At 56.5% G+C, this 22,583-nt stretch overlaps 2 protein-coding genes across 2 annotated transcripts in view; both read right to left on the minus strand.

Moving 5' to 3' along the window:
* The window catches only part of GSE1 (Gse1 coiled-coil protein), a 104,504-nt gene that overhangs the window by 66,482 nt on the left and 15,439 nt on the right, over positions 1-22,583 (minus strand). The gene's annotated exons all lie outside the window — the stretch shown is intronic.
* LOC141574342 (uncharacterized) overlaps positions 1-22,583 on the minus strand; it is a 357,001-nt gene that overhangs the window by 31,185 nt on the left and 303,233 nt on the right. The window contains exon 3 of the mRNA XM_074349308.1: positions 4,599-4,687. Coding sequence (XP_074205409.1) covers positions 4,671-4,687 — 17 coding nt within the window. The 3' untranslated portion in view covers positions 4,599-4,670. The remainder of the gene's footprint in view (positions 1-4,598; positions 4,688-22,583) is intronic.

The raw sequence follows: 22,583 nt of genomic DNA on the forward strand, positions 1-22,583 counted from the left end.
AGCAGGCTGCCTGTGAGGCCTGGGAAAGGGGCTGTGCTGTTGGGGCCGGGGCCGGTCTGTCCTAAGCAGAAGCACAGATGCCCTGGAGTCAGGGATATCCAGATCTAGGCGGCCCCCGCCTTTCCTCTGTGCACCACCTGGGCTTCCTGTCCCGAGCCCTGTCTTCCCTGGGTCCTGCTCATGGCACTGGGGGCCTCTCCCATCAGGGCCCTCAGCACAGCTCAGGGCGGCCACATCCCCCAGTGACCACACGTCCTGAGCATCTATTTAGTGCAGGCGTCGCTTGGTGGACTTTATCCCTGTCATGTCCTCTGATGCTCCCCCAAGCCCACTGGCAGGGACAATCATGATCCCCACCCTACAAACGAAGAACAGGCTCTGAGAGGTCACGGGGCTTGTTCAAGTTGCCCAGGGAGGTCGGGCTCAAAGGGACAAAGGCTCGAACTTACACTCATCACGCAGGAAGAAGCACACTGTGTGTTTGTTGAATGACTGCATGAGCCAGTGAGTGAAGGACGGACCATTTGAAGCAGTTCCCGGTGGGCTAGGGGACTGAGGCTGGGTGCAAGAGAAGTGTGAAGGCAGGCAGGCTCCCACAGGAGGCCCTGCAGAAGGCCCCCACAGGAGTCCTGGCCGGCCCAGGATCCCCAGTTCCTGGGGAGACTCCTGGGCTCACAGATAGGGCCTGAGACATGGAAGAGCAGATGGAGAAGCTGACCGCAGTGGGCAAGGAGACCTGCAGGTTCTAACCTCTGCCCACCTGCCCCTACCAGTCCCCTGGGATGGGGCCAAGGCCCTCAGCAGCGGGCCTCCTGCCCTAGCTGTCAGGGCCTCTCAACAAACCGCAGGCAGGCCAGGCCTTGGGCAGCCTGTGCTGGTCCACTCCTCCCCTAGGCTCATCTCCTCCCTCCCTTTTCTGCAAAGAAGTCAAATTTGCCACTCAAATGCATTAACCAAGCCGGTAATGAATGGCGACTGTGTGGTGTGCCCGCTTGGAGGGAGAGAGAGACGCAGGCCAGGCACAGACCCCAGCAACCGGGCAATTTTCCAGGCTCTGCTTCTGAGCCCCTCCATTCAACCCTCCTCCCACCCGGCCCCTCCTCCGGCTCCCGCACCCCCCCCCACCCCGCTCCCCATAAGAGAGAAGCAGCATGCTCTGTCATCAGAACCGCATTGTTCTGGCCAGAAGAAAAAACGGGTCCAGCAGATGGCAGGTGTAACAAAAGCAGCTTGCTGTGGCCAAACCAATTATTTATCTAATTATGATTTACCACTTAACCACATGATCTTTCTGCAGAGTTGTGGGCAATTAAAACCAGGGTGACTATGTGGATTATGCAAATGGGCTGGAGCCCAGCGAATAAAATTGGAGATTAGACATTCACACAGGCAGAAGCTGGCACAGGGCAGCCCCCAAGGGAGGGGGGAGTGGAGGGGCTGGTGGGGGGGAGGCTAAGGGGCCGGGCTGAGAGGTGGTCAGGAAGGATGGGGAGCAGGAAGGAGAGAAGAGAATGGAAGGGAAGGGGATGGAGGGGAGGAGATTCGGCTGTGGGAATCACCCCTCTCCCGTCAAGCCTCCAGGCTGCCCCTGGGATGACATCAGGCCCTGGGGAGACAGGGAAGTCAGGGCAGCCAGTGAGACAGGAGCTGCAGAGACCCGGGTGTTGCTAGGCCTGGGGGGAGGCACCTCCAGGGTGACTTGAGGCCTGGCTGGACAGGTCAAGCTGAGGATCCAAGAACCAAGCCCACGGGCAGCCACACTCCAGGACTGTGAGTGGCAGCCGGGGAGTCTCAGGGCAGGGGGATGAGGGGAGGGGACTTGGGCCCTCTGATGAGGTGACATTCCCCGAGGCTCTCTTGAGCACCAGCCCTAGGCTTTGCAGGTTGCTATGAATTATTTTGTTTGCTCCTCACCACCACCTTGGAGGTACAGCACCAGTGGCCCCATTTTACAGATTAGGAAACTGAGGCCTAGCAAGGCTCTCTGCCCAGGTGGCCCATTGGGCTGGTGTGGATGTGGCTGGCCAGGGCAGCCTTTGGACCTGTGCTGAGCCCTCAGGTGGCCAGGGCTGGCTGGAGGGGACAGAAAGGGTGTTTCTGTCAATCCCTGAGCCCATCCCTCCACGGGCTGACTCCGAGTGAGCGCCTCTCAGCCAGCTGCCTGGTGAGGACAGGTCTGTTCAGAGAGGTGGCGACCACCAACAAGGACCTCCAGACCAGGACTCAGGACAGCCAGGATCAGTCCCAGCTCCGGGGCTGACCAAGCAGCTGTGTGACCCTAGTCAGGTCACCTGTCTTTAGGCTCAGTTTCCAAACAAAGGGACCACAGATGATGGCTCCTCCGTCCCTCTGCTACTCTAAAATTGTTGCGATACACACCAACATCCAAATGTGATCCAGGGCTCCCAGAGGCAGCTGAGCAGATGAAAGAGAGACCTGGAGAGGGACAGGGTGCCCATGGGGATGTCCAGGGACCACCATCAGTTTCCTCTATTACTAATCAAAGCAAAAACTTGCAGAACATCCACGATAACTCCTGCTTCAAAGGCTCTGGGTGTCTTACCCCATAAGCCTCATAGCAACCCTGAGAGGTGGGGCTAGCGTTATTTCCATCAACTGAGGCACAGAGAACCCTCTCTGTAAGTAAGTTGCCCAAGGTCACACAGCCGGCAAATAGCAGAGTTGGGGTGGTCATGCATGCATGCATTCATTCATTCATTCATTCATTCAACAGATATTTGAGCAGACCCTGACATGCCAAGTTTGGGGCTGGAAGTTACACATAAAAAGCAACCTAGAAAAAGGTCCCCTTTCTTAAGGAGCTGTGTTCTGGTGGAGTGACGTTTTTGCATCTGCTGTGATTAAGCAGAGGAGGGGGCTACTTGCCAGAAACGCTCCTCCCCTCCCACTCCTGTAGTGAGGGGCAAACCCTCCTCCCACAGACCCATTTGAAGGTCCCCATGACACAGGAAGGGGGTCAGAAAAGGAGAACCACATCGAAAATCAGTTCCTAATACGGGTGTTTCTCCCACTGATCTGCACCTTCTAGGGGGGTGGCCACTGGCCCAGAATGCCTCTCAAACTAAAATAGAAATTACTTAAAATTCAATCAAACAAAAACTTCAGTTCCTCAAACTAGTCCTCAACAGCCACATGTGGCCAGTGGCTACCATTTTGGACATCGCAGATCTAGAACATTCCACCACAGTGAAATCTTGCACTGAAGCACTGCTCCATGGTAAGGTATGGGTGGGCAGGATTTTCGTCTGTTTTGTTCACAGATGAATTGCCAGCATCTAGAGCAGCGCCCAGCTGTTCACTTACGGAAGGAGTGAGTGAATGCAATGCCTCCCCTAAGAAGGACTGAAGTGCTGGTGTGGAAAAGGAGCAGCTGGAGTCCCGGTGAAGTCTGCATGCTGACCAGCTGGCCCCCAACCGCAGCTGATGTCCAGGCGACCTCCCCAGGACCCCCACCCAGCAAGGCCGTGGGGAGGAGGGATGGTTCTTTGTGAATAAGCCCATTCCCTACCAAGACGCAGACCCGGGGAGCCGAGGCGGAGGGAGGGGTGCCTCCTCTCTGAACTAGCCATCCTCAGTGCCTCCCTTACTGAGCCAGGGCCCTCGGATCAGACGCGTGTTGGGGTTGCGTTAGCAAGTGCCGCCCAGTAAGAACTTTGCACTCTGAGGATCTGATGAAAGCATCGGACTTTCTGCTCAAAGACTGTCAGGATAACCCTAACCAAGCTGCAGCGTCAGGGGTCTGTGACCTAATGTGTCTGCACACACTGGGAAGTTCTGGCCTCCCCGCAGCTCGGCCGAAGGCGCAGGGTGGTGGGGTCCCTGCTCCAGCTGGGCTTCAGGTGGCCTTCATGACACAGGCTGTGACCTTGGCCCCAACCTCCAATGCCAGCGCAGAGGGCTGGCAGAAGCCCTCACTGTCCCGAGAAGGGCACTCGCCCGCGGGCCACCGCGCCAGTCCAGCTCTGTGAGCCTGTCCCGTCCTCTAAGAACCTGGTCCTAAGCTCCCTCACTGCCCAGCCACGCAGTACGTGCGGAATCCCTGGGAGACAGTATTGTCTCCATTTCACAGGCTGGAAAACAGAGGTTCCCGAAGGCATGCAAACTGCTGAGGCCCACAGAGTCGGTGGGCGGGGCCGGGGTGTAAGCCAGGCCTGAGCTGGAAGAGGCGGCTGGGGGTCTGCTGGGTCCCTGCTCTGTCCCCCACACCCCTTCCACACTGGCACTCACACCCTCACACTTGATGCTTCCTAAATGTTATTTCCATGGAGAGCTGGTAAACAAACAGTAGCGACCCACCCCGTTCCACAGACCCCGGGGCAACTCAAACACTAGGAACTCCAAGAGTTCTTCCAGAAACGCCCAGAGCCCCACCCACCAGGTGCAAGGCCCCGCCCACCCTCGGCCCCGCCCTCACGGCCCTACCCAGCTGTTGCCCCGGCCCCGCCCACCCGCTGCCCGGGATCACAGGCCCGCCGCCCTCTCCACCCGCGCCCAGTTCAGCCTCTCCAGCGAGTCTGTAGTACAGTCGGGGCGGACGTGAGCCCACCCACCCCTGCCACTCGGAAATAGGGCCCTACCTGACCCAGAAGCCACCCCAGCAGGTATGGACTGCGTGCCTGGGTCTCACGCCTTGGCACTCTTGACCACACTCAAACCGATGAGGAATCTGGGCGGAAAAAAAAAGCTCTTTTAGCTCTTGCCTGGAGGCTGGCGGCACATGGAGGGGGGAGCACCAGGGGAGGGGGCGACGGGGGCCAGGGGGGTCAGGACGACCGTGCCCTCCGGGCGCGCGTGGGCTGGGGGAGGCCGCGGAGGGGCGCGGGCATTTGCCTCCCCTCCTGCAGCCCAAGCCCCCACCCCGGGGCCCCTCCTGACAAAGGCCTGCCTTCCTCTGGGGAAGTGCACCGTATTAATAACGCAGCGGCGGCAGATTCCGCCGCCTGCCTGAGTTGATAGGAGATTTATGCAGCCTGCAAAGTCGGGAAATACAGAAGTATTCCTGATAATACTTCTTGTCCTACCAAAGGTCACGGGCAGGGCCCATCAATCCCGCGAAATAAAGAAGGTCCCGGTTTTGCTTGTTCTTCAGCGAAGGAGGAGAAGAGCCTTTTAATCGCCTCATTTGGAGAGCAGGCTGGGGTTGTATGTCATCCGAATTACAGATTCAGCATTAATTGACCAGATGTGGGGGGCTCGCTCAGGGCCCCGGAGGACCATAAAGCCATTCCCACACTGGTAATTAGCACACAGAGCAGCCCAGGCTGGGCCACCGGCCCCCTAAGGCACACAGTGAGAGGGAGGGAGAGCACCGGATGCTGGGGGGGGGGGGGCACTGGTCATCCACTGAGCGTGTGCAGTGTCCCCTCAAGTCCAGGGGTCCCAGAGGCTCAGAGTCCACCCTCAATGTAGGGAGACTGAGACCTGCCGCCCAGTAAGGAACACTACATCCTAAAACTGCGGAGAAGGGGGTCCTTTCTCCATGGTAGCTGCCCTGGGTGCATCCAGTGGGCCGGCCGGGTTCTGCCCTCCTGCCGGGAACTCAGTGGGATGCAGGAAGTCAGCTGCAGAGCAGGGGCGGCCCCAGTGACCTGCAACAGTGGACACGAACCCACCACCAAAGGGATGGGCTCACCAGCTGACCTCCTGGCAACTGCAGAGGGTTGGCTGGAGAGGGAAGGGGCACGGCCTCCTCTGCAGAGAGCCGGGAGGACCAGAGGAGACAGCTTGGAGGGGCACAGCTACAGGAATAACATTGAACAATTTTGCAACCAGTCCAGCAAGGCCAGAGGCTGAAGCAGGGTCCAAGGCTGCCTATCCTGCAAAACTGTAACTCTTTACTTGATATGGGAAGGTCTGGGGTCGGGGGCCCAAGGAAGCATCGAGGAAGGAATGGGGATGGGGTGATGGGGATCAATAGCCCTGCTAGGACAACTCGGGCAAGAGCCAGTTTTCCCGTGGGAGACCTTCCTGGGGTCTTGAGAGCCTTCCCCTACCCTTCCCTGGGCCTGTGCTCAGTGATGGGGCAAAACCTACCAGGGGCCTGATTCTAGAAGCCCTGCTGCACCCAGGTGTGTCCCTGGACATACCTGGGCAGAAGGTGGGACGCACACCATCGTCCCCAGGACCCCAGCAGGTGCGCCCTCATCTCCTGCCCTCCCCCCTTGGGAGCCCGACCACCCAGAGCCCCACATGCGCTGCCGCTGGATCAATTCTGCTGTAATGTGTTTTATGAACATGCAGATGGCATGGCTAGGGCCAGGGGGAAGGTTTTACCTTGGGATAAGAAATTAACACTGGCAAATAGCAAATTTACTGCATGTATTTTCATTTTCCTAATACCAGCACCATCTGCTAGCAATTGGGGCTCTACATCGCCGTTTTCCCCCTTTATTTCTCCTGCCCGCTCTTTTTTATTTATTTTTTTCATTTTCCGCAGGCGGGCCCTCCAGATGCCCCCGGAGGTGGGGGTTTCATCATCCCACTAGAGAATCCAGGCTGCAGCCAGCAGCCAGCCTGGACCGAGGGGCATCCCTATTTCTGTCTTCTCCAGGCTGTGAGCAATGGAGGTGTCCCCCAATTCCATGCCTTGGAGGGATGACGTGAGCCCAACAAGAAAGACAGGCTTTAACCAACCCACACACTGAACTGAGGCAGCTCAATAAAATCCAGCTACATCAAGACCCCTGGCAGCCGTGGGCACTTATCTCTCCCTTGCTGCTTGCTGGAATTACTTAAAATTAAAAAGCTAGCTACTGTGCATTCCACATTGAGCTCCCACCAGGCAGGAGGAGTGATGTGGGACTGGGGGTCTCGGGGGCTACAGAGGGGCCTGGGGGCATGGATGACTCGTGCACAGAGAAAGGGGGGAGAAAGAAGCTCGAAGGTTCCTTGCAACACAGAGAAAGCAGCCTCTCTGCACCCAGCTGTGTGCCCAGGGTTCTGTGTGTGCACTGGGAATGCTCTCCGTATGCAAGGCCACAGAGCGGGACCGTGGGCACGACAACAGAGCTCAGCGGGACTGTGAGCACCTTCCAGGAGCAGCTATGACTCCTGAGCATGCAACCTTGGCAGAGCAACAGCTGGGGTGGCTGGGCTCCCAGAGGGAAGGAGTCCATCCTGGGAGCCCCGTTAGGACCCACACCTTGACACCAGCTGGTGGGGCACCTACAGGGAAGCACGATGAGAGAGAGGAGTGGGAAGAGAGAGCCCAGCGGGGCAGTGAGGTCCTCAACCCCCAGCAAGGCCAGGGTATGCTCACACCGAGAGCCAGAAGGATTCCTGAGTCCGAGGCCACGCTGGGCTTCAGTTATGGGCTGAACTGTGTCCCCCCCACCCCAACACCAAATTCCTGTGTTGAAGCTCTAACCCCAGGACCTCAGAGTATGACCTCATTTGGGAAGAGAGTCATTGTAGATGTAATTAATTAGCTGAGATGAGGTCATGCTGGAGTAGGGTGGGCCCCCCATCCAACGATGGGTGTCCCTATAAAAAGGGAACATTTGGACTCAGATGCACGTAGAGGGAAGAAAATGTGAAGAGACAGACAGAAGACAGCCCAGGAGAGAGGCCTGGTTCAGATCCTCCCCCCACGGCTCAGAAGGACCAGCCCTGCTGAGAGCCACCTTGAGTTCACACTACTGGCTCCCAGAGCTCTTTGACAATACATTTCTGTCCTTTAAACCACGCTGGTTGTGGTACTTTGCTGTGGCAGCCCTAGGTCAGCTGACCAGCCCTTTCTCGGACATCTGAATTGAAACCAGTGGCCACCTAGGTCAGCCTCAGGCTCCTCATCTATAAAATGGGGATCATTACTGTCTTCCTTCACAGGTAACAGAAAATTCATTAGTGATAATAACTGCATTCTGATGTTCTAGGCACTTTACATGCAGTCCTTGCAAAGCCCCACCTCCCACCGTGAAGTAGGTTCTTCTATTACCACCATTTGACAAGCAAGAGAACAGAGGCACAGAGAGGTAAAGTAACTTGCCTAAGGTCACACAGCTAGTAAACAGCAGAGCCAGGAAATGAACCCAGGCAGGCCAGCTCTGGGTCCGTGTTACTCACCACGTCCCACCCCTGAGCAAGAAGAGGTGTAGCCCAGGAACCTGGCTCAGTGCCTGGCTTGGAAACACTCAGGAAAGACCACTGCTGGTGTCCTCGCCGCCAGCTTTACAAAGGAGGCATCTGAGACCCAGAGAGGAGAGGTGACTTGCCCAAGGCCATTCGGGATGCCAGACAGCAATTACGAAGGAGGGTACTAGACGTGGGCTGGGAAAGGGCAGAAGACGCTCCTCCTCCCACCACCAACAGAGATGCGGCTGGGGAGAGAAACATCCCCAAACCAACAATGGGACAAAGCAAGAGTCTGGAGAAGCTCCCGGCCACGCAGGAGAGGGTCCTGCTGTCCCAGGCGCCCCTGCTGGTGTCTCCTGGAATGTGTCCCCCTACCCCAGCTCTGGGCTCCATCCCTGGTATCCTGAAAATGCCACTTGGGCGGCCACGGAGGAGGGCTACCAAAAAGGGGAGGGGGAGAAGGGAAGCCTCAGGTGGATGGATACGGCCATTTCAGGAGCCACAGCAGCAGGGCAGAGCGAGGAGCATTCCAGACACACCCTTGGGGACTGACGGGTAGAGACCTCTGGACACCCCAGGATGCCGGCGGCACACAGGCTTGAAAGACAGAGCCACGGAGGCTGGCACCTGGAGGCCAGGCATATCTCATTGTCCTGTCCACCTGGCCAGCCGCTGAGACCAGAGCAGGTGGAGGCCGCCACCTCTATCCCTCCCGGCAAACCACTCACTGTTCATCACGCCATTACCCCCACACCTTTTAAAAAAACTCCCCGGCAACTTTTCTTTCCCGCAAAAGGGAGGAGGGAGGATCCAGCCCCACACGGCGGGATCCGGCCCTGGAACACGTTCCCCAGCCTATCTTGGGTGGGTCTGTCACTGGTGTCAGCCCAGAAAATGTGGACAGCACTAGATATTTCCAAGAGGGTTCTGGATGGATGGTGCATGGGAGTCAGGGGGAGGGAGGGGATCGGGCAGGCAGGGAGCTGGCGGGGGTCTCAGCAGCCTCCACGCTGGCACGCGCTTCATCCAAACAGACGGCCCCACCTTCACCCCAGCTCAGCCAGCGCTGCCCCCACCAACTTTTCCAGCCAGAGGGAAGCCAGAGCATGAGATTGGAGGATAAATTTTGATTTGAAAGAATTTTATCGCTCAGCCCAATGATGGCTTTAAATATTAAAAAGGCGTAAAACGGAAGGGGAACGGAAAAGCTGTACCAAGTACCAGCCTCAGACGGCTTTTGCCAAATACGATGCCATCTGAGAAAGAACGAGCGTTCGGAGAGAAAAAAGTGTGCAGGGGCGGGGGAACCATTCTGCCTCCCTGATCCTCCTGCTTTGCAGACATTTTCAAAGCAGCATCCTGGATCTCCCAAACCTTACCAGAGACAGGTAATACATTCATTATTGATGGATCAGTACCCGGAGAGTGTAAATTACTGAAACAAACATGGCATAATTAGGGCATTAGAGGGAGCGTGGAGGGAAGGCAGGGTATGCCACACTTGGCTGTGGCTTTCATCTTTGCAGGTGTTCATCTCGATGGCAGCCAGCATCCCAGCCTGCTTACCATATGCACATCCCGGCTAGCCAGTTCTCAGCTGGGAGGTCCACTGGGAACTCCCTCCTGCCCAAAAAGAGGGGCCACGAACCAGCCAGGCATTTGGGGGAACCAGCAGAGGGGAAGAGAGGTCTCTAAGCACACGCACACACGCATATGCACACATATACTCAGGGCCACACACAAATGCAGGCACGCACACAAAGACCCAAGGCCAGTCTGTGGGCTGTGCAGCTGGTGAGCCTGTGTCCCCGTCCCCATGCGTGCCCTCAGGATTTCATGACAAGAATGAAACTGATCAGGCAGCCTCCAGTTCCATAATTAGGGCCAATTGAAGGAGACAAAGAAATCTATGGAGATCACAGTGGGAAGTGGTAGTGATGAACGCTGGCTTTGAAATAGCATTTTGTACTCACTGGACCATCACTGTCTTTACATAAAAGCTGCCTGCCTCCTTTCTCCCGCTCCCTCCCCTGGGGCAGGGCGGCCAGGGAGGCTGGCTCCAGACAGCACCTACCACCAATTGCCTTTTTGGGGTCAGGCCTCATCTCTGGTGGCATGACAAGGAACGGGGTGGGGAGGGGGTTAGTCCTCCTTTTTCGGTCTGGTCTGCGTGTGTGTTTTGGCGGTGGGAAAAGACAAAAGGCAGGCATGGAAAGCACGCTGTCTCCCAGATGCCTCTGAATTAGAGGGAACTCAGGAAGGTGATGAACTTACTGGCTTTCTGGAACAGGACTGTGCGCATGTGTGCATGCACGCGTGTGTGACTGTGTGCACACATGGGTGTGGATGTGTTGTAACCATGTGTGATGCCTTGTGTGGCTTGTGCATGCACTGCGTGCGGTTGTATGCATGTGTGCACACAAGGATGTGCACGAGTGCATGTGTGACTGTGTGTGCATGCAAGCTCCCCACGCCTGATGTGAGATGTGTCAGTGTGTGTATACGTATGTGTATGATGGGGGGACCCAGGTGTTGAGAACCTTGGCTTCTGAGCTCCTTTCTTGCTCTCAATGTACTTCCTTAAAAGTTAAGACAACAAAACCAGCCCATGCCCAGAACTGGAAACCTTCAGCCCCTGAGGACCCTGGAAGCAGACAAAGAAAGGTGAGATTAGGGGGCACTGGGGCTGCTGGCAGAACTGCAGACTGCAGGGCACACGTGGCCAGGGCTGCCCACGCTGGGCACAACCATCACTCCTCAGGATTCTGGCAGGAGACCCCAGCTGAGAACCGCCACCTGTCTCCTCAGCTGCCTGCTGCCCGGCTACAAGGCACGTGGGGTAGGGGTGCCAGCCTTGCCTGCCGTCTTCTAGAATTCCAGCCGGAGACCCCATGACACCACCCTCCGGAAGGCGGCTGCTGGGCAGCAGCGGCACGCCCCACTGGGAGGAATCAGGGGCTCCAGGAAGCGTCCCCGGCTGGCATCCCCATGATTGTGCCAACCTGCTCACGCACGCATGTGTGGTTTCCCTCCTCGTGCCCGCGGTAATCCTCTGACTTTACAGCAAATTATTAAAACTCACTTATATTTAATCTGCCTTCTGGAATTAATTGAATTTTTACGCTCAGCAAATGCCACAGTTTGTGCTGCCTCCCGATCGCTGACTTGGAACAGCTAAATGACAAGGCGGCAGACCAACCGCAGGCTCTGCAGACGGGCTCTGGGGGTAAAAAGGCATTAGGAGGTGGGGGGTGTCGGGGGGCCTGCACAGGACAGCCTGTCCCCACCTGACACCCTGAACCACTGAGCAAAGAAGCTCAGTGTATCAACACAGGGGGCTGGGAGGGAGACCTGGGCTCAGTACCTGGGGGTACCGTGCTCGACAGGCTCCCCCAGAGACAGAATCAAGCCAGGAAGGACCCCTCCCCTGGCCCTGGTTGACTGCAGGCCAGGGGAGCTTTGCCCTCTCCCAAGGGACTGGGCTCTGGCCAGCCCCCAAAGAGGCTCAAAGAATGCCATCTCCTTCCTCAAACCTGGCATTCACAGCAGCCCAGCACAGGGGGGCTTCCGACCCCTCTGAACCCCGGCCAACTCCTGCAGCGCAGTTCCACCCCGAAGGCGCCAAGGATCCAAGGTCACGTGGAACCCTGGCATGCTCCCTTCTTGCTGGGACACATTAATCTATGGGGTGCTGACACCTCCAGGGGAGGAGGGGCAGTGTTTGCAGAGCCCTGTTTGGGGTGCTAAGTGCATCCTCTTACATCTGCCAGGTTCAGAGTTCTAAGTGAGATGACACCAGGGCTCATGCAGAAGCGGCCGTGTCTGTCTACTCCCACCCCCTTGCCTCCTGATTTCCGCGCCAACAGCCAATAGCCCACAAACCAAACAGAGGCTAGCCACCGATTTAGAAATTCTGAGCCAAGCCCACCCTAGGCATCCCCACACTGGCACTGTCTGCTTCCTGAATATGACTCATTATCCAGTTGGGGTGGAAGGCTTCGAAAAATGCAGACACCCTGCCCCCTCCACCCCAGCCCAGGTCCCCTGAACCAGATGTGCTGGGTGGCAGGGGGCCTGGCGGGGGCACTGGTGGGGAGTCTGTGTTTTTTTTAACTCCGTGAAATTCAGATGCAGCCAGCTGGGGCTGGGAACCTCAGCCAGCGAATTACAACACTGGAGGGGCTGCACACTGAGCGAAGGTGAGAGGTCAGCCCAGTTCACCAAGTGCGGAAGGTCCACGCAGCTGTGCACACGGTGCGTTTAGTCCCTGGGATCAGAGACAGGAGGTACCACAGGCCCAGTCCCCACTGGACAGCCAAGTTACCTGGCCATGCCTGTCCCTGTCCCCTACGCACACACACTTGCGTGGAGTCAGGGAGCAAGGGCCCCACAGGAACAGTTCACCTGCGTCCTGCCTAGTGTCCCTTCTCACAACAGTGGTACAGAAACAGGAAAGACCCATCAACCCTGCCCTCCCCAGCTCCCCCAAACCCTAATCCCACAAGGCACACTCCAAGGTCTGTCTTGGCCCTCATGTGCCCGTCCCCTTCAGATGCAGCAGAGAGCCCAGCCTCCTCAGCTCCCGGCCTCCTGGGCCCGGCCCCTGGGCCCAGCAGGCTCCCACGACACCACCCCACGCGGCCCTGGCCCGGGCCTGGTCGAGGCGGTGCTGGTGTCTGTTCCCTGGAATCCCTTGTCACCAGACACACTGACCATTCTGGCTCCCAGCAGTCTGCTGTCAAAGCCACAACCTCAGTTGTCAACACTGTCACCTACTTAGTTCCCAGCATGGGCAGGGGAGGGGGGTGGGGTGGGAGGAAACAAGGAGTCTTCATCTCTCGGCCTCTCAGGAAGCCTCCATCTGCCTGACTCCAGCTCCTAATGCAGCAGGAGAGGGAGGCAGGAGGGGAGGAGGGGAGTCCCTCCCCAAAACAGGCCATAGGTGTTTCACCAAATCCTTATTAAAAGCATTCTCCAGGTCAGGCCCAGGGCCCGGCCCCGCCCGGAGGCCATCAGCCCACCTCCACACTCCTCTGCCACCGGGCAGGACCAGGAGACAATGCCCAGGTGTTGTATCTGGGGCCTTAGTCACTGTCGTGGTCCGCTCGGGCTGCCATAACAGAACGCCACGGCCTAGGGGCTTAAAAACAAGTATGTATTTTCTCACAGTTCTGGAGGCTGGGAGTCCAAGATCAAGGTGCTGGTAGGGCTCTCCCCTTGGGGTGCAGACAGCTGCCTTCTCCCTGTGTCCTCGTATGGTGGAGAGAGAGAGCGCCAGCTCTCTGTGGCTCTGCTTAGAAGAGACACTAATCCTATGGAGTTAGGGCCCCACCCTTACGCCTTCATTTATCTCTTAGTTACTTCCTTAGAGGCCCAATATCGGAATATAGCCACACTGGGGGTTGGGGCTTCAACATATGAATTTGGGGGGGGAGGCACACACATTCAGGCCATAACAGCGACCCCTTGACACGCATCAGCCACCGCCACCAGGCTGTGTGGCCAGCAGGACACTTGAACTTCTGGGCATCATCTGGTTATCATGTGTCAAACAGAGATAACAGTCTCTCTGGCAGGGGCAGGCAGGTCCAGATGAGGTTTGACAGGCTCCTTGCGCACCTCCCCGCTGGAGGCTAGATGGCCAGGAGGGCCCAAATTCAATAGCAAGGCAGAGACACCAGCCCTGCCCTCCTTCTCTGGGGGCTCAGCCGCAGCGCAGCTTCCAAGGCTCACCACCTCCTCCCAGGTCCTTCTCACATCTCTGGGAAGTGTCCCTCCAAAGGCTCTGCACGTGCTGCTCTTTCTCAGCTCATCTATTTCTCCCTCTCACCACACGTTTTTCCACTGCAGGGCCATAGTATCTGCAACCCAAGCCACCGCTTGTTCCTCTTTGCTTTCCCTATGACTTGAAGGAACTCACTACACATCAGCAGAAGGCTGCCAGTCGGGACACCTGGCAACTTAGTGCAGGAGCTGAGCCCGGTTCCAGCCACAGGGCCTTTGCACTTGCTGCTCCTGTCACTTGGCTTGCTCTTCCCCCAGGAATCTACTGGGCTGCCTCCCTCACTCCCATCAAAGCCCTTGCTCAGAGGCTTCCTCTGGCCATCCTATGGAAAACTCTGCCCACCACTCGCCCTGCTCTGGCCTTCCCCTTTCCCTGCTGTACCTTTCCTCTGTAATCCCATCTAACACATACCTTATCGATCTTGTCTGTTGTCTACCTCCCCAACTATTGTCAGGTCCAGGAAGTCAGGAATTTTCATTTGCTTAGCTCAGTCCTGGATCCCCAGTGCCCAACATTCAGTAGATACTCAATAAATGTTTGCTGACTACATGGAATGAGTGCCCCGTCCATGGAGGTATTCAACCCAAGCATGGATGATCTTTCAGGGCCGGTTCTGACCCAAGACTTGGCAGTTCTGTGAGTTTTTGAGACGGGCTCCTTGAGAAACCCTGCTCCCGTATGAGGGATTGGAGACCACGCAAGAAAACCAGCCTCCAGCAGTCTCCCACGCTCAGGTCTGGGGAGATCCCCTAACCTCAGCCCTAGGCCCCCTAGGAGCGACACAGCAGGACCCAGCCAGACCCTGCTGCCCCCAGGCCTCCAGGACATGTCACTTTGCCCCGGCCTGCCCAGCACACAGCCCGCGCAGGCATGGCTGACACAGGCCGCCTGGCAGCAGGGCCAGGCAGGATTATCATACATTAAGACACAATTACGCCGTGGAAATTTACAATGCAAAGCGCCCTCCCCAACAAGTTGGCTTCAGAAGTATTCCAAGAATACAAAGCACAGCTGTGTCTGTGACTGACCCACCCCCATCCCCACCCAAGCTGGCCCCAGCCAGAATTTCAAAAGAAGCGGGTGGATGAGACTTCGCAGAAATCCCATTCTGCCCCTAAGGCAGAAGCCCTGCCCACGGAAGGGCCCTCAGGGTCTCTAAGCCCCGCCCCAAGGGGAGGGTCCTCCACAGCCCAAGCCCCACCCAGGAAGCTCCATCCCAGAATTCCTCCAGCCCTGGAGGCTCCAAGCTGGCATCACCAGGGTCTCCTCTTCCTCAGACGGAGCCCTCTTTCTTAGGGGCAAGAGAACCACAAATCCCAAGCCACATGCTGGCTGTGACCTGCAGTGAGGCGGAGCTTCCCACTAATAGGTATTCTTGAGGACCTACTGTGTGCCAGGCACTGTGTTAGCGCCAGCTTGCTACCGTGAACAAGACAAACCCAACCTCTCCCTGTTCTGGAAGCGCCTACAGTCCATCTGGGGAGACACACAAGAAAATACACAAAAAATGCACTGTAGGTGTGTGAGGCAGACATGCAGGGTGGGAGAGGGTCAGCATGCACAAAGGCCCTGACGCAGGGCCATGTGTGAAAGCAGGCATGGAGCACAGCAGTGCCGTTAAGACAGCAGGCTTGGGGGTCAGGGGTAGAGCTCAGTGGTAGAATGCGTGCTTGGTGTGCACGAGGTCCTGGGTTCAATCCCCAGTGCCTCCGTTAAGTGGGTGAGGGGAGATTGCAGGCTTTATTCTGAGGTTTTGAGCAGGAGCCACTTGATCTGATCTAAGTGCTGGCTCAGTCTAGATAGGAATCCTTCTGCCACTTTCTGGCCACAGGACCTTGGGCAGGTCACTTAGCTCTTTAAGCCTCTGTTCCTCTCTGCAAAATACAATAGCCAAAGTTACCACATACTCACTATGCAGGACAGGAGAGAGGACAGAAGCAACGGGCTGGCACACGAGGGGGCAGTGGGAGAAAGCTCTTGGAGCCTCAGTTGCCCCATCTGTAAAATGGGTACCAGGGGCAGGGTGACCTGTGTCTTTGGCCCCTCACCTGGGACCCGAGGTGACCCAGAGCAGACCTCCCGTCCCCCTTATCTACACAGGGGCCCAGCAGCTATGCTGTCAGCGGTATCAACAGCATTAAGGTGAAAAAACTGACTAGGAATTATTTACCCTGCGGCCATAAACCCAGGGGCCGCCATGCAGGAGCAGCTGTCTCATCTCCACCCTCCCAGGTGTCAGCACGCAGTCTGGGGCTGCGCTAGCCTCCTGGGAGAGGCTCCTGCCAGTCGCCTCAGCCTGCTGGGCCCTGGCAGGAGGGGCTGGGAGGAGCCAGAGCTTATCTTAAGATTCACAGGGCCTTCCACCAGCCTCGCTGGCTCCAGGAGAACAAAGGCCAGCAGCCTCCTAACACCAGGTGGCTGACAGTTCAGCAAGAGGCTCAGAGAGGGGAAGGGGCTAGCCTGCAGCTACACCGCACAGGTCTGCTGTCTTTCCCAGCTGCCAACCCCAGGCTCCCCGGACATAGGCGCCTGCTGGACAGAGGAGTCGGCCACTGGGCTTCCGACCAGCTTGGCAGGATCGGCTGAGAATCAGAAAGTGCTGGAGACCTAGGGGGCTGGGTGGGGGGCACCCCGACTTCTCCCGAAAACTACAGGTGGAAAGAAACATCAGTTCCAAGTCAAAGGTAGTGCCTTCTGAAGGTGTGGCTCCCAGGGTGAGCGACGCAGACCTCTGGGCCACTGTCGCACCCTGAGCAGGCGGCACTGCCCTCCTCGCCTGTGCAGTGGGGATGATGCGTGGGGATGATGCCGGGGTGGGCAGAGGGCTAAGCGAGCTAATACGCAGGAACTGCAGGGCACGGGGCACACAGCAGGTGCTCAGAGGGCCCCCCCACACCCCTGCCCCCTGTCGCTGTCGGGGCAGAGCTGGGGGCGGGAGGGCGGGCCCTGAACCACTTCCTCCACCACGGTCAGCAGGGCAGTCTGCTCCTGACAGCAGATAAAAAATGAAAGTGTCTTGAATGCACAGCCCACTTCTCTGGAGGGTGGTCACCACGGGGTCCCCTGTCCCCCTGCTCTGAAGGGCTTTGCTGAGCTTCTGGCTGGCACCGCAGGCAGGCCACCCCACCTCCAGGACCTCAGTTTCCTGTCTGGGACAAGGGGGTGGAGTGATATCACGCAGGGCCTGCAGTTAGGGAGGGACCTGCTTGCTCTTACAAACCAACCAGCCCAAAGTAGGTGGGGGCTCCCCTAGTGGCCCAGTGACAGCCCAGGGGGCCCTGCTGCCCGTCCCCAGAGTTTATAGCAAGGCAGAAGCACGAGGCTCCCAAGGTCATGTGGGCATGGCCAAGGGATCCTGGGACCCACATCGCAACCCCAGGACACCACTGCCATTGAATTTCTCCCTGGGCCTCAAAGGAAGCAAAGGGGCTGTGACACCCATAACACAGCCCTGCTCTTGGGAGGACTGGGTTTCTTGGAAGGAAGAGTATGGAGGGACTTCCCGCTGGGAGCAGGGCTGGAACAGTCTACTGGGGGTGTGATGAAGGAAGCTGCTCAGAGGTCAGCCCTGGGGCTCCGCAAACCCAGCTTCCCCCATCACCGGGGAACCCAGCCCAGGAAGGAGACAGGCCGCGCCTGGCTTCTGCTGGCTTTTGAAAGGCAACCTCACCTCTGGACTCATTTTCTTTCAAAGTTCTTCTTAGGTAGATAAACTCTTTCCTCTTGGATTCTGTAAAACCCAGTGATTTTCAAATTCCAGTTATATCTGAGACCACATCCCTGTAGAATGTGCCTTTCTCTCCAGAATCCACACGACTCAGAAGCATTTGGTAATATTGTGTATTAAGGACGTGCCATAAAAATAAATTGCATTGTAAAAGGGGCCTCTTAACAGACAACCTCGGCTCTGGGGTTAAATGTCTAATTTCATACCATTATCCACAGTGAGATCAGACACATCAAAGGGGACCTGGGACTCTGGGCCTGCTCCCGCAGGACACCAGCCTGGCACAGAGCGGGTTAAACAGGGCCCTCGGGTAGGAAACCCCTTCCAGGTAATGCTTCCCCTTCCTCCCCCTCCACTGCTTTAATACCAGAAGACTCCTCGGGACCAAATGCTCCTGAAGACAGCTGTCAGACACATTATAAAACAGGAAGAAAACACACACACACACACACACACACACACACACCACACACACACACACCACACACACACACACACACCACACACAAACACAAAACGAGGCACCATACCAAATGCCAAAATACCATGAAAATTCAAACAGCTAAAACAAATATAACCATAAAAAGACTAGATTCCTAGAAAAGCAATCTCTGCAATTAAGCAGTTTTCTGCTATATAGTGATAATCACCTAATTATACTATTAATGACAGTTCAACCTGCTTTGAAATAAAAGGACAGTCTTCCATAACAGGATGCCAGCTGTTAGTTACAGATGTCAAACATCTTTAATGCATTATTATTAAGGGGGAAAAAAACTCTATAAAGTGAATACATCCGTATTTCTCCCCCAACCCCATGAAAAAAAACATCACCATGAGCCACGTTGCTTTGGCAGTACCCAGGTGAAAATGGGGAAATAAAACGACACCCCAAGGAGGGGGTCCGAAGGGCAGGCAGGGAGGGGGAAGCCGTGTCCCCCTCGCCTGGGTCTACACGGGGCGTTTGGCCAGACAGGCGCCCACCGCAGCGGGAGACGTGTAAGGGGGAGCTGTACACATTCTAACGGCATCTTTCACTCCTTCCAATGAAGTAATCTCCGGAACCAGGGGGTTTATGCCGGGACCAGACCTCTCGGCCATTCTGCCCGTGCTCCCCCAGTCGACACGCACAGTCAGATGCGTGCTGTGGGAAGCGCTCAGCGGCAGCTAAATCTGGAAGGACTCAGGTCACCCAAGGTGGCAGCTGCCTGCCTGCCTGCCCGCCCGCCCGCCCGCCCTGGACCCTGCAGACATGTGCGCAGGCTTACTCCCTGCCGAGATTTCTTCAAACCGTGTGCACCTTTGACATTTGGGAGCCCCGAAGTGTAATAAATATCCAACTTTGTCTTCTGACAATAGGTGGCCCCATTTAATTAACTGGAACATAAAAAGCTGGGAGGAGGGGGAGAGGGGGTGTGGGGAGCAGCCAGGGAGCTGGGGATTAACCGTTTAAGCAAGTGGCTGGCGGGGCGAGGGGGGCTTCGGCCTTGTCAGGAGAGAGCAGAGCACAGACAACCACGATAAATTGGAAACAGGGGCACTCAGGGGTCCCCCACACAGCAGATCCCATCACCCTGTCCAGATCCCTCGAGGGGCCCCCGCAGATCTCCAGGGTGACAGGGACAGACGCCAGGCCGCCTCCCGCCTTGTGCAGATGGGTGAGAAGGAAACCCTTAGGGCGAGTGGCATCTAGAAAGCATGAGAGAAACCCACCCAAATCTCAGCAGAGCTGCAAAGGGGACAGGCTGGCCTGGTGCTTTCTGGAAGGTGAACCTGCCACGTTCCCAAACCTGCTCCCCTGGGAGCTCTTGGCAGGGTGGCCGGGCAGCCCCTTAGAGGCAGGATGGAGATGCCTGGAAAGGAACTGGTTTGGGCATCTCTTCGGTCAGGTCGCTCTGGTGGCCTCATGACCCCAAGTCCTGTACAGGGAGGGGCAGCTCTGTAGAGTCTGGCTGCTGCTGACCCGCGGGGATTAAGCCTCGGGTTTTAATGGGATAGAAGAGGCTATGTCAGAGGGCAAGAGAGGATTTCAGAGCTGCTGAAAGGCACAGACTGCTCTCAGGAGGAGCCTTCCTAGCTCAGCTTGAACTTGCTGTGTGAACCCAGGCAAGTCACTCTCCCTCTCTGGGCTGCAGCTGAATACTGGCCACTGGGATTTTCCCAGGCTGAATTCTCACTGCAGAGCTGAGGAAAAGCATTCTGGAAGGTCATTTATCCATTTTACAACTTCCACGGCCGGCCCTCAATAGCTTCCTTTCTCTCCCACAAGAGCACCAGGGCCAAGCCAGCTCTGCACTAGTTGGACGTCCTCCAAGAAAAACTCAGGCTCGGGGGCTGCCTGTCAGAGCCAGACAGGAGGCCTGGGCGCTCCTACCCCAAGGGGGGTTCGGGGGGCTCTCTGAACCAGCTCTCCGGGAGCTGGTGGGCCCAAGGTGTCTTTCTGCCTCAGCCAAGAAGGCAGCACCACATCTGCCCAAGTTCTCCCCCAAACCCCCACCACGAGGTGGGTGGCAGAGTTCACCCACATGTCCCAGCCCTCATCCCTTTTTCTATGGAATTCAGCTTTGGAGAAATGTCTCTCAAATTCCTAGGAAGTTCCCTAGAAACGCAGGAGGGACACTCGCTCACAGTGAGTCCACGTGGAGCACCGACGGCCAGAAGAGGGGAGGGAGTTCCCAGGAAGGGACTGGCGAGGGCCGGGGTGCTGCTGGCCACCTGCTCTGGCCTCTCCTGCCGGGCAGCCCTGGCGTTGCTATGAATAGCAGATGTGGAAGTCATCTTTTAGTTTCATAGAGTTTCCAATGAATGAGTTGCTTGAGACAGAAAAACAGCGGGTCCCTGGGACACTGTTCCATTTCACAGCAGTAAAAACTGAGGCTCAGGAAAACAGTCTGGCAGGCTCAGCAGCCCCAAAGCTTAAATCTAGAGCCACCATGTGATCCAGAAATAAAAACATGTCCGCACAAACACATAGTACACAACACATAGGAGCGTAGCAACATTATTCACAACAGCCAAAAAGTGGAAACAGCCCTAATGTCCATCAGTGGACAAATGAATAAACCAAATGTATACCAGCCACACACTGGAACAGTATTTGGCCACGGAAAGGAATGAAGGTCTGACACCTGCTACAACATGAATGAACCTTGAGGACATTATGTTAAATGAAAAAAATCAGACACAAAAGACCACGTACTGTATGATTTCACATACATGGACTGTGCAGAACAGGCAAATGCATCGAGATAGAAAGTGGGGGTTGTCCAGGGCTTGGGTGATGGCATAAAATGGGTCCAGGATTCCTTTGGGGTGAAAAATGTTCTGGGACTAAATGGTGCTGATGGCTGCATACTTTGTACTAAAACCCACTGAAGCGCAGACTTTAAATTTGCTGTATGTGAATTATCTCTCAATAATTTACAAAGCCAGTGGAAACTCAGAGACGTGCAAGGTGGCAAGGCCTGGGAGGGGATCCCTGGGTGCGCAGGACTCCACGTGGGGGTCTTGTTTTGACATTATGTACAGTTTGGGGCCATGATCCTACAGGGAGGTGGAGGGGGTGACAACTGAGAGGCTGGAAAACAGGGGGGTCATTACTGCCTCTGGAATCCAAATGTCAGGGGCTCCACTACTTATTGGCTGTGTGACCTCGGGTAAGTCACTTAACCTCTCTGTGCCTCAGTTTCCACTTCTGTAAATGTGGCTGGTGATAGCAGTGCCTGGCTAAGAGCGAATGTGAACGTTGGAGGAACCAATCCATGGGAAGCCCCTTAAACCCCTTCGCCTGGGACTTCAGGCACCCCCACAGGCAGGCCCAACACTCACAGTCAAAACCATCTCTTCCCAGTCCAGGACTCCCCCTCCTTGACATCCAGGCTTCTGCCTGTGATCCCTCTCACGCAGATTCCCCAGACGGAACAGAAAGCCTCCTGGGCACGCAGAGGTGTCCCTTTCCGGGATCTTCGCTTGTACCTGGAAGAGGTCACTGAGGTCTCATGGCTGCGGGGACCCCTAGGATTGAGGGCGGTCCCAGAAACCAGAGTGGGATGGAGAGGGGGAGCTGGGTTCCAGAATAGCTTCTCTCAGGTTTGTGCTCCGGGTACATCGTTTCACCTGCTCTGGAAAATAAAGCTCCCCATCCTCCTGGGCCTCCCAGGGAGTAGTACGGATGGACTAAAGCGTGCATGTACGTGAAACAGAGAATCCGTTTGGAGACCTTCTAAAGAGACATCCCGCTCAGGAGACGAAGTGCGTGTGGATCTGCACATTGTAAATCACTAGAGCTGTGGTCCTCCGGGGCCCACCTGGCCCCCAAAGCCAATGCCACTTGACAACGGAGATCACTCCTTCCTTCATCAAACTGTCACTTGGTGGTTTCTGGCCCCAACCTCCATCCCAGCTCACTTCCCCATCCCACTGATGGGCGCTGACACCGTCTCTCCAGCTCCCACACACCCCTCCCTGGCCCTGTCACCCACAAGGGACACTGCCAGCCTGAACTCCACAATGGCTCTGGCTCTGGGAAACCCTGTTTGAGCTCCTGTTACCTCCGAATTATCCTTCCTGTGTTCAATGTTACAGGTAGGTCCAGGGGTTCCCCATGGTCCCAACACAGCAAAGAGCACCCCCTACCCCTGCCCCAGGCTCTGAGACCCTCCCTGTGAAGACTCAAAGGCTTTCCCAGGCCCCTGCTGGCGTTCCCACCCCCCCACCCCGGCCCAGGTCACAAGCCTGCACTGTCTGATGCACCTTTCTGTGATGATGGAAATATTCTCTTCCTGACCGTCCAGTATGGTGGCCACTAGCCCCACACGGCCATCGAGCTCTTGAAGTAAGGCCAGTGTGACAGAGGAATGGAAGTTTTGATTTTGTTTCATTTTAATTAATTTAATTTTCCATTTCTGTGGCCGCATGTGGCTGGGTCTGGCCCCTCGCTACTCCAAGTGTGGCCAGTGGATCAGCTGCAGCAGTGCC

The sequence above is a fragment of the Camelus bactrianus genome, chromosome 21, assembly GCF_048773025.1.
Source record: "Camelus bactrianus isolate YW-2024 breed Bactrian camel chromosome 21, ASM4877302v1, whole genome shotgun sequence".
Classification (NCBI taxonomy): Eukaryota; Metazoa; Chordata; class Mammalia; order Artiodactyla; family Camelidae; genus Camelus; species Camelus bactrianus.